At 38.8% G+C, this 12,486-nt stretch overlaps 1 protein-coding gene across 1 annotated transcript in view; it reads right to left on the reverse strand.

Annotated features, from left to right (window-relative positions):
• Window positions 1-12,486, reverse strand: part of RIC1 (RIC1 homolog, RAB6A GEF complex partner 1) — a 52,319-nt gene that overhangs the window by 15,676 nt on the left and 24,157 nt on the right. The window contains exons 5-12 of the mRNA XM_070938607.1: window positions 9,545-9,687; window positions 8,757-8,890; window positions 5,293-5,384; window positions 3,662-3,750; window positions 2,314-2,458; window positions 1,530-1,578; window positions 772-918; window positions 282-485 (exon numbers count right to left, since the gene is read on the reverse strand). Of these exons, the coding sequence (XP_070794708.1) occupies window positions 282-485; window positions 772-918; window positions 1,530-1,578; window positions 2,314-2,458; window positions 3,662-3,750; window positions 5,293-5,384; window positions 8,757-8,890; window positions 9,545-9,687 (1,003 nt within the window). The remainder of the gene's footprint in view (window positions 1-281; window positions 486-771; window positions 919-1,529; window positions 1,579-2,313; window positions 2,459-3,661; window positions 3,751-5,292; window positions 5,385-8,756; window positions 8,891-9,544; window positions 9,688-12,486) is intronic.

Raw genomic sequence — 12,486 nt, forward strand, 5'->3', positions numbered from 1 at the left:
CATACGTGTATTTATTGGCTTCTATGTGTAGTCTATCAGGAACATAAATAAAAAAATTCAGTTAGGAAGTTTTAACAGTAAAGATATTTTGATCCTACTAGACAATAGAGATTATAGAACTAAGAATAGGTTTCTTATATGAGAGAGTCAAAGCATTTTAAGATGTAGTCTTGGGAAGTCACTAGTTTTTAATCTGGTCTTCTTTCACAGCAGAAGCTGACAGGCATTAAAAAAATAAGTTGTGAAAAGGGAAGCAGTCAAGTGCCAAGAGAGGAAGTTACCTGTACAACATGCCAATGCCTGTGCCCTAATAAAGTGCTTAAACCCTGAGAATCTAAGCTCTCATATGAAAATTGGCCTCTTTCTCTGACAGTCTTATGTTCAGCATGTGCTGAGGAACTTCTAGGAGTCTGAGCTTGCACTACATCTCCACAGTTCAAGTATAAGCGATCTTCTCCCTGAAGGAGGACCTGCTCCTGGCTGCTCTGTGAATAAACAAAGAAACAAATACTTCAGACAGTGAACAGTAGTAACATAAATAAAGTTTCTAAGAAAATAAGAAAAAAACAAATAAAATTGGGAAAAGATTATTTAAGAATGGTGGCACGTTCAAGTTTCAAATAAAGTTTACACAACAGCATTGTTATATACTGTTTATTTACATTTTCTTTAAAAAATATTTTTTAAATATAATTCAAATTAGGCAATGCTTTAACCAAAAATATAATAGAAGTAACCTAGCACTACAAATCATCAAACTTGAATACTTACTATGCAAGGATTAACTGCGAGTGCACTTTTGATGAACTGAAATTGCAAAATACCAAAATGTTGCCCTTTGTTTTTGCTCTCAGTCACTGAATTCCCAGAGTTATTTGCATCGATTACCCATAGATGATAACCTTCAGATCCCCAACTCTAAGAAGAAAAATAAAAAATAAGAGTATATCATTTAAACCAACTAAGAGATTGGAATAGAGAAATACTGTCTAGAATTTTTCTACTCAAAGAATGCCTAATATAAAGTTGACACCAATAAGTTTGATGAAAAGCACAGTTCTCCTCCTTTAAATCCCTTTCCCACCATTTACAGATATTTTCACAATTTTATATACCTTTTACAGCCATGTGTGCTAAGAAAAACCACAGACAAAATCTCTATCCAAAGGTCAGCCTTGTTCTGTGAAATAGTAGTATTTGCTAGAACTGTTATCCAAGACATATTCCAGTTCCTAAGAACTGAATGGTCTTGTTATTCTGACAGAAGGAACATACTGCGGTTTTCTAAGATCTGTCCCTGGCAGGGAATATAATTTGCTTATGAACCTCAATATTTTTCTTTGTGTAAATTAAGTAAATTAAATCTAACCTGAAAATATCTGGATTGTAATATTAATGCAGAAAGAGGCTTAAGTAGAGTGGATAAGTCTAAGTTAATTTATTGGTAAAGTATTAGAATAAAATTTAATTGTGTGTACGTACATGAGAAAGAAAAAGAAACTAATAAAGTAATAATAAATGATGCTCACCATAGAGCTGATCTTCAGAGGGTCCTTTTTAGTACCATCAGTTCGATGACTAAAATGAATAGCATAAACAAAATATTGCATTTAAATATTGGATATTAAAGAGACTTTGTGTTTCAATTCACTACATACATACTAATGGGGGGCATTTTTAATTCCCTATTTCCAAGTCTCACCTTTTCATCCTTGATATATTAAACCTAAATAGCCAAGAAAAATAGGTATGAGATATTTGGGCAAATATTTCTATTTGCCCAACCCTATTCTAGGGATCTTTAATATCATTTGTACTTTTCTACTAATTTAAAAGTATCACATCAGATCAGTTTAATCAACTTCGTCAAGTCTAATAAACAGAGGAAAAAAGGAAGCTCTTCTGTAGCTATTAAAAATAGTTCTGAATTTAGAAGGTACAGTATACATAGCACATAAAAACATAGATCCATATTTTATACAGCAGAGACTGAAGGGAGAACTGATTTTGTAGCTGCAGATAAAAAAGCTGCAGGGAAAATAAGTAGGTGAAAAGTCAGCCGTCCCTTTCCAGATGCCTTCGCTTCTCCTTCTTATGTCAGCACTAGAGTAAATGCAGGTTGAAGTGCTGACATTGTGCATAAAAAAAATGAGCGTTTTGCTTTTCAGCATTTTCCTTTTTACTAATTCAGTTGATAATATATACAGTATGAGATATTAAATAATTAAGCAAAGAAAAATAGTTTTAAAAGCTTTGCGTAGCAAATACAAAGTTTACATATTAATTTCCTAATATGAAGCAAAAGTTACTTACATAAAGTCACCTCCTAGAGTACAAATAAGCTGGGCCCCAAATACACTCCATAAAGACAGGCCTCCACACTCCCAGGTCACCATAACAACACAATTATCTGGAGACCATCTGATAAGTTTAACAGCTCCTGTTTTGTTCCAAATATCTATTGAAATACAAAAATTGTCAGCAGATTTTAAAAACCTATTTTTAACATTTTTAACTATTTTAAAGATGGGTAGTAGTTGAATAGTGTTTAATATATTTAACTCCCACTTTTCTTCTGGAAATTCAAAATGCTACACAAGGGATTCAATTCACTTCTACAATTGCTATTCTTTAGGATGAAAAATTTAGCTGCAAGGTGAAGGTGTAGTATATTGGCTCTATGGGATAGGTAATATACTCCAAAATACTAATCCTAACAGGATGCAATTTAATTTTATTAAACAATGCAGAGTTTTATCCTCCTCATGATACACATACAAATGCACGAAAACAGAGTAAGAAGTCATCAGGATGAACAGAAAATGCATATCTACATTCTACCCTCCCTCTTTCCTCTGTATAAATTATTCTTGCTTAAGGATATGAAAAACTTTACCAGAGCTCTTAGCTCAGTTGTCATAGATCTTTGGAGCCCTGCCACAATTCTTTCCAAGCTAGTAAAAAATATTGGAATAGCGTAGTGAACCTTATAACTGTTTCCAGGCAATTTCTCTATTTCTCTAACAAGCCTGTAGTCAGAGCACAATACCCGGAAATGCAAAGCAAGATTTATAGCTTTCTAAACTATGTGTTAGATGTATAAATGTTGGTGCAAAGGGAACCTTTTTTACTGGTAACTAACCACTCGGTTTCTCTTTGTGTGACTAAGCAAACAATGCATTCATGTTGGGTAACTAGTAGAACGTCCTGGGTTGCAAAACCATTACGACCACTAGATTTTAAAAAATATATATTATGGCAAACATAGCTCTTTCCCAATCTCTAGAATTTTTTTAGATTTCTTTTCAGCTCACATCTGCTAGCTCTGTTACTGTTAACTGTTGACTCCTCCTTAAAAGAAAGAAATAACTGTCTTTACGGAGCTGGTACAGCTATGAGCACAACCTGGCCAGCCTGTACCGTATGATGGGTAATAATAATGATACTTTATAATTTTTGTCAGACATATATTCTCTGCTATAGAATTGTACGGGATATGCATAATTGAATGTGCATAGACCCAGATGATTGGATAGGTAGGTCAGCCTTTTGTATGGCCACTGTATGCTAAACTGTTTACTTGTTATAAATTAATCAGGGAGGGATATCACCCAAAAGATGGTAAACAATCCAACCTGAATGTTAATATAATTGGGCTTACCAGGATATTGCTTGGGTGTTAGTTCCAGTTTGTGAGATAGCTGCATGGCCCCTGTGGAGTGATCTATTGTATACACTTGCACAGAACCACTAGAAAAGCAAAAAAGACAAACAATTCTGTGACAAGAATTTTAAAATTAAGATGAAAATGGGAATGTAAACAATAAGTCCACTTCATATAATTAATTCAAATACAGGTAGTTCTCGATGTACGACCACAATTGAGCCCAAAATTTCTGTTGTTACATGAGACATTGGCTAAATGAATTTTGTCTCATTTTATGAACTTTCTTGCCTCACTTGTTAAGTGAATCACTGCAGTTGATAAGATAGTAACCCTGTTGTTAAGTGAATCCGGCTTCCCCATTGACTTTGCTTGTCAGAAGATTGCAAAAGGTGATCACATGACTTTGGGACACAGCAAGTCATATAGACCAGTTGCCAAGCATCTGAATTTTGATCACATGATCACGGGAATGCTGGGAAGGTCATAACTGTAAAAAAGGATCATAAGTCACTTTTTTCAGTGCCGTTGTAACTTTGAATGGTCATTAAATGAACTCTTGTAAGGTAAGGACTTCCTATACCTCATTAGTGTCAGAGGGAAGCAGATGTTACAATCATATTAGGACTGTCAAGGGACAAAAGGTGATGGGTATGAATGTAGCATCTGCAGGCCTTCTTAAACCAATTCTAGATTTAAGATGACTTTTTGAAATAACTGCTGGTGGGTGCTACATAAACATCCTGCATCCAACTGAATCTGTTGGGATCTACTAGATCAGGGGTGTCAAACTCAAGGCCTCAAGGTATTCCACCTTGAATACTCTGTCCAAGTCTTAAAGAAGAATTCAGAAAACTTGAAGAAGTTTAAGAAAGGGCAACAAGGATACTTAATGCCTTGATAGTACAAGGGTTTAGTGCACCCTGTTATTAACACAGCTGCCTGCAATTTCTGCTGGTTCGAATCTCTCCAAGGCTCAAGGTTGACTCAGCCTTCCATCCTTTCTAAGGTAGGTGAAATGAGGACCCAGTTTGTGGGGGCAATAAGCTGACTTTGTATAAAATATACAAAAGAATGAAGGCTATTGCTTAAAGCATTGTAAGCCGCCCTGAGTCTCCGGAGAAGGGCGGCATATAAATCAAATTAAAAAAGCAACAATAAGTTCACTTTAAGCCTATTTTTTTAATATAACAATAGCAAAAATACACTTACTGGTTTGAGACTTTTTTCTAAAACCATACTTATACAGTACAGGCCTTAATATCCAATATTGCTCAATGAACATAAAAGATTTGGCAACTGGTGAACATTGACCATTATAGCAACAACTATTGATGTACAAACTGTAAACACAATGATATAACCTTTCCGCCAAGAATTTAAAAACAGATTTTAAAAACATGTACTTCCACCAAATCCTATTAAATAATTACCTAAGTAATTAAATTACATAATAACTTCATTTAAAAGACATGATATGATAAACTTTGGATTTGTATTTAAAAGCTAAGATAATGTCCTAAAGAATGGTATAATTAGGAATTCAGTAACTTTAGCACAGTAACAATTTTACCCTCAGATAATTTAAAAAAAAATATTCCAGTTCTGAGTTAAGATATTCAACTTACTTTGCACAGCCAAATGCCATTAATCTGTACTTGTTGTTTACAGCCACACAAGTCCCATCGAAAACTTCCTGTGCCCAAACACCATGGAGTTGCTGCAAGAGTATTTTATCCAAATTATCTGTTTAGCTTTCAGCACATTGTGTTACATCTTAAAATGAGGCATGACCTATATGCCCTTTTTAAACTGATAACAAGTTTTAAATTGAGTACAGTATCATTTATTTTATTTATTTATTATATTTCTATACCACCTTTCTCCCGTAGGACTCAAGGCGGTGTACAGTCAAGAAAAATATAGACACACAAACATCATAAAATTGCTAATTAAAATTATTACTTAGTTTGGTCAATTAAATAAAACCCAGAATCAGATAACATTTAAAAAATCATTCACATGTTCGTATGTTTAGCCCCGCCTGTTGGAATATCAGGGTCTTGAGGGCACGGCGGAAAGCACGGAGATCAGGGATATTCCGTATCTCCGGGGGCAGTTCATTCCAAAGGGTTGGAGCCCCCACAGAGAAGGCCCTCCCCCTGGGAGTCGCCAGTCGACATAATTTGACTGACGGTACCCTGAGTAGTCCCTCCCTGTGAGAACGAACTGGTCGGTGGGAGGCTATTGGTGGCAAAAGACGGTCTCGTAGGTACCCAGGTCCTAAGCCATGGAGCGCTTTAAAGGTGATAACTAACACCTTGAATCGCACCCGGAAGACCACAAGGAGCCAGTGCAGCTCGCGTAGGAGAGGTGTTACATGGGCGTAATGAGCTGCGCCCATAATCACCCGCGCGGCTACGTTCTGGACCAGTTGGAGCCTCCGGGTGCTTTTCAAGGGGAACCCCATGTAGAGAGCATTACAGTAGTCCATATGGGAGGTAACTAGGGCATGAGTGACCGTGCGCAAGGCGTCCCGATCCAGAAAGGGACGCAACTGACGGATCAGGCGAACCTGATAAAAGGCACCCCTGGCCACGGCCGTCAAATGATCTTCTAAAGATAACCGTGAATCCAGGAGGACACTCAAGTTGCGGGCCCTCTCTGTGGGGAGCAAGATCTCATCCCCTATTGTCAGTGATGGTACTAGCTGACTATACCGGGACGCCGGAAGCCACAGCCACTCGGTCTTGGAGGGGTTGAGTCTGAGCTTGTTTCTCCCCATCCAGATACGCACGGCCTCCAGGCAACGGGACATCACAGCAAGGGCATCATTGGGGTGGTCTGGGGTGGAGATGTATAGCTGTGTGTCATCAGCATACTGATGAACACTCACCCCAAAACCACGGATGATCTCGCCTAGCGGTTTTACATAAATGTTGAACAGAAGGGGTGAGAGGACTGACCCTTGCGGCACCCCACAAATAAGGTGCCTCGAAGTCGACCTCTGCCCCCCTGCCAACACAAACTGCGAACGGTCAGAGAGGAAGGAGGAGAACCACCGAAGCACGGTGCCCCCTATTCCTAACCCCTCCAGCCGGTGCAGTAAGATACCATGGTCGATGGTATCAAAAGCCGCTGAGAGATCTAATAGGACCAGAATAGAGGAGCAACCTCTGTCCCGAGCCCTCCAGAGATCATCCACCAATGTGACCAATGCCGTTTCCGTGCTGTATTGTGACCTGAAGCCCGACTGGAATGGATCCAAATAGACAACTCCAGGTATCGGGGTAGTTGTCGTGCCACCACACTCTCAACAACCTTCGCAACAAAGCGAAGATTGGAGACTGGACGATAATTTGATAATATAGCCGGGTCCAGGGAAGGCTTCTTGAGGAGGGGCTTCACAACCACCTCTTTCAAGGCAGCGGGAAAGACACCCTCACTCAGAGAAGCATTTATAATCCCCTGGAGCCAGCCTCGTGTAACCTCCTGGGAGGCCAGTACCAACCAGGAGGGACACGGGTCCAATAAACATGTGGCAGTGTTAAGCTTGCCCAGAATCCTGTCCACGTCCTCAGGAGCCACAGAGTCAAACTCTTCCCAGATAACGCTCTCAAGACCTGCCCCCGTCTCCTCCCCTGGATCTACCCAATCGGAGTCCAGGCCTTCCCGAATCTGAGCGACTTTATCATGCAGGAATTGTACAAAATCCTCAGCTCGACCCTTTAAAGGATCTTCCCGTACCCCCACCTGAAGTAGGGAGCGGGTCACCCTAAACAGCGCAGCTGGGCGGTTCTCTGCAGATGCAATAAGAGCGGAGAAGTAGCTAGACTTCGCCGCTCTTATCGCCACTAGGTAGGTCTTAATATAAGATCTCACCTGTGTTCGGTCAGATTCAGATCGGCTTGTCCTCCAATTGCTCTCCAGGCGTCTTTTCCGACGCTTCATCTCTCTCGGAAAACCAAGGAGCTAGACGAGATCGGCATCGGGTCAGAGGCCGCAAAGGCACAACGCGGTCCAAGGCCCCAGTAGCCGCCCTGTCCCAGGCGACCACCAGGTCCTCAGTCGAGTTGTGAGCCAGAGTCTCAGGAAATGGCCCAAGCTCCATCAGGAACCTTTCGGGGTCCATCAGGCGCCTGGGACGGAACCATTTGGTTGGTTCCGTCTCCCTGCGGTGGGTGGAAGTGACTTGAAAGTCCATGTGAAGGAGAGAATGATCAGACCATGACAAGGGCTTGATGTCTATATCCCCTATTCTTAGATCATTCAGCCACTGATCAGAGACAAAAATCAAGTCCAGAGTGTGATTCCCTAAGTGGGTGGGGCCTTGAACTACCTGGGTCAGGTCCATGGCCGTCATGGAAGCCATGAACTCCCGAGCCATCTCCGACATCTCACCAGCGGATGGCAGGTTAAAATCCCCCATAACAATAAGTCTGGGGGTTTCCACCGCCACCCCAGCTATAATGTCGAGCAGCTCAGGCAGGACCGCTGTTACGTGGCAGGGAGCCAGGTACGCAATCAGTAGGCCCATCTGAATCCCCCGACCCCACTTCACAAGGAGGGACTCACATCTGGCTATCTGAGGAACAGTGGCCTCCCTCGGGCAAAGACTTTCTCTAATGATTGCTGCCACTCCCCCACCCCTTCCCTGAGTCCTTGGCTGCATTTTGAAATATTTGTTTTATATAGTGCTAAATATTAAAGAAAGAATGCATAAATGATGCACAAGGGAACAACGTATTTTAAGTAAATAAATTAACAAGAAACAAAATGGTATAGCTGAAATTTATTAGCAGAATATAATAATGCCAGTATGAGATTATGAAACAAGCTGATATTCTAGAAATATTATTTGTCTACTTCACTCTTTCTTTATAGGGGTAATCTTACATTAATATTTTACTGCAAAAAATGAATCTCATTTTATTTAGAATATTTCTGTAAATTAACCCTATTTTCTAGTAAACGAGGCTATATATATTTTCACAATTTCACAGACATAACTCAAATATTACTACATAAGACCAAATAATTTGCTATATCTTGGAAAAGCTAATCAAACTACTGAACTGCTAAGAAATCTTACCTCTGCTGTGAATCCACTTGACATTGGTGTAATAAAACCAACTCTGCCATCATTAAACACTACAGCAAATCCATCAAGAGTAGCACAGTATTCCATATTTCTTATGTGTACATTTTCAAAACCCAAAAAAGAACCTGGTAAAGAACAGAGTTATTAAAAGCTGCCATTATTAAATTGTAAGTTCTCTTCATCAGTTCTATTTCTATGTAATATAAGAAACTAGCTGAATACCCGTGCTCCACTACGAAACTATGTGATCAGGCTTGATAAATCGACCTTACAGCTTGAAAATTAATGAGTAGTTATGACTGGCCTCTCCTCTCCCCTTCTCTCCCTCAACCTTGCCCCACAGAAGCCTATCCAATCCCCCTTTTCTCCCTCAGCCTTACCCCACAGAGCCTCCCCTATCCTATTCCCTTCTCTCCCTCAGCCTTGCCCCATACAAACCTCCCCTATCCTATCCCCTGCTTGCTGCTGTGAAAGTAAAACTGAAACTGAAACTCCTGTCCTCTGCTTGTGTTTTGCATTTGGAACAGATTTCTTGTCAGGTGGAGAGGGGGAGTAGAACTTCCTAGCATCAGAGCGTGTTAAAATAATATAGGAAATACTAATGTTCTGATGGTCATTTTGAAAAATCCTTTCTTAGTGAGCACCTAGAAGCCAAGAGGAACATATGTGGCAAATTTCAAGTTTGTAGGCTTTACGGTTCTGGAGATTTTGTGATGATGCGTGAGTGGTTTTTTGTTTATATATATCTATATATCTATAGATAGATAGATAAGAAATACCTCTAGATGAATGTAGATCCACTGAAAATGGTACTGTATTGAGATTTATGGCTTTCCTTCCATTTGTCAAACCATCCCAGTGAATAAGATGTAGAAGACCATCAGCCGTAGCAATGATCAGATCTTCTAGCATGGACTGTAAACTACAAGCAAGGCACATTGTTTTATCAGACATCTGATACAAAAGAAATGTCATTCTTACCAATATATCAATTCTCTTTAAATTTTTCAACATTTTTGCAGACATAAGCCAACATTACCACCACCTCCAAGATCTGCTCTAAATAATTCTCCAACTTTTTGGAGCTGGATGTAGAGGCAGAAGGACAAGAACTTTTGAAAGTAGCCCTGCATTCTGCTAAGAGAAGCAGAATAAATCAGACACAGATCTTTGGGTGCTACTTTAGAGCTTCCCAACTATCTGAAATTAATCAAAAGGTATATACAGTTCATCTTCTATTAAGCTTTCAGAGCCAAGAGAGATGTGATGTTACATTATTTCATGCTTGCACGTATACAAGGTTTTACATGATTTCCATCCCCTTCACTTTAAGGGAAAAGGAAAATGTTCTATTTTTATACAATGTATATATTGTGTTTTCAGTTACACTGGTCACCACTAGGAGGCGTTACAAGACCAGATTTGCCCTCTTTGGGACTTGCCACACAAAGGAAGGCAGTGGGAATTCAAAGGGGTTCAAAACCTGTATTGGCAATTGAAATCATGGATATTTGTACTTTTACATAAATATAGTACAGACTATATACAAGTGGTCCGTTGACTGCTTGTTCAGAGACTGATCAAAGATATGATGCCATTGAAAAAGGAGGCTTATAACCAGTCCTCAAAGTTGCGGCCATCACAGCATCCCCAAAGTCACATGATTGCAATTTAGGCACTTGACAACCAGTGCACATTTACAATGGTTGAGGCATCCTATGGTCACGTGATCGCTATTTGCAACCTCCTCAGCCAGCTTGCAACAAGCAAAATCAACAGGGAAGTCACAAGAACTTGCAAGTTGCAGTCACATGACATTGCACTTAACAACTTGTGGTGATTCACTTAAGAACCACCGGTAGAACTAATGTAAGTCAGTGCAATCACGTAGCATTTCAATTAACAACCACTTTGCTTAGTGACAGATTTTGTGTTTCATAAGTGAGGATTAGTTGTACAGTGCAAAGACTTTAGGAGTATCCATGTCCTGACACTCAGTGTTGCTGCAGGAAAAGATATACAGAATCTGTCCAAATAGTATCACACACACACACACACACACTCATGAAATAACATTTGGAAGTTCAAAAGTCCTCTCTTGCAGGATCTATATTTCTTATAAATTCAGAATTTTCTTTAGATACTTTGAATATTGTTGGGACATTTTTCAATCCACAAAATATATTGATCTTATTTCAGGAATGCCACGCTGAAAAGATTTAGTAAAAAATTAATTCAAAATTACATATTTTCTAAACTAAAACCATGTCTTAAATGTTGAAATAGAAATTTGCTGAAGTGTTAAAATGTTTGAAATGAAATGGGGCTATGATGCTTGAAAGGTAGCAAAACTCAGTCCTGTTTTTGTTATATAATCTAAATTTCACAAAAAAAAACAGAAGGGGTGATATTTCAAACTACAGCCAGCAGTAGACTACAAAAGTATTGTTGTTGGCACCAGTGGTATCCTGACTGTTAATGATCAATTCCATGCTTATTTGTAGATAAACTAGAGCTCTTGGCAATTGATAGAGATCTGTGAACACCCTTCTTTTATTTAGCTAACAACTAGTCGATAGCATCCACGGGTTTGGGGGCAGGGGGCAGTTAGACTCATAACAACTGCCATTTTAACTATTTTAATACTCAAAATAGTTACAGTATGACTATGAACACCAGTGCTATCACCCATACAATTATTCCCCTCAATATATCAAGAATGATTAGAGATATTTGGAAGACGACCATATTTTTCAGAGTATAAGATACACTTTCCTCCCCCCCAAAAGAGGCTGAAAATTTGGCTGCGTCTTATACTCTGAATGTAGCTTTTTCGAAGCTTTTTTTCAGCCCTAATGAGACGCTAGCAAGTGAAGCGATCTCTATGCTTTGCCTGCTTTTCTCATTGCTGCTCTCTCTCAGCTGTGCTTTAGAAGCTGTTTTTGATCCCCAAGCAGGGGATCAAAACCAGCAAACTAATGTGCTGAAGCTGACCAGACTAAGGACACTAGCCAGATGAATACCTGGTAGGCAGATTTTTTCCTATTTTCCTCCCCAAAAACTAAGCTGCGTCTTACTCCAAAAAATACGGTAATTGATATATTCTGAGTTTCCAAAATAAAAAAAAAAATACTAAGGAAAAAATATTGCATTACTACATACAGAATAAACAGAAGCATTTATTCCAATTTTTATTTTATTATTTATTAAAAATGTTTCTATACTACTTCTCATTACAAATACACTGAACTGAACTACCATGTTCTACTATCAATAACACTAATGATGAACAATCATCGTTTTATCAGAATTAAAGAAATTCAAAATGTCCCAATTAAATAGAAAATTAGAAACAAGAAAAAATGGCCATTTAATTTTGCTGAAAATAATTTCATAAATTCAGAGTGCTTTGAAAAACCAAAAAGGACAAATGGTCTGAAAATAGCTATTCTGAGAATATTTGAAACATACTGCACAACATATTCATTTTCAATACGTAGTGCAGAAAATTCATATTCATAACAAAACTGGTAAAATATAACTCTATCTACTATTCAAGGAAGCTATTTTGCAATCTTGTATTGTTTGCAGAGAGTGAACTTCTGTACGTTATTTTCAATGAAAAAAAATCAACCTGTATCATTCACATTTTAAAATAAAATTTCATGTTATTCAACAGTAAATTAATTGCATTTGAATTAGGCATGTAACCACAAAAATG

Source organism: Pituophis catenifer, unplaced genomic scaffold (genome assembly GCF_029215685.1).
Source record: "Pituophis catenifer annectens isolate HBS135680 unplaced genomic scaffold, rPitCat1.0.hap2 SCAF_2, whole genome shotgun sequence".
NCBI classification, from domain to species: Eukaryota; Metazoa; Chordata; class Lepidosauria; order Squamata; family Colubridae; genus Pituophis; species Pituophis catenifer.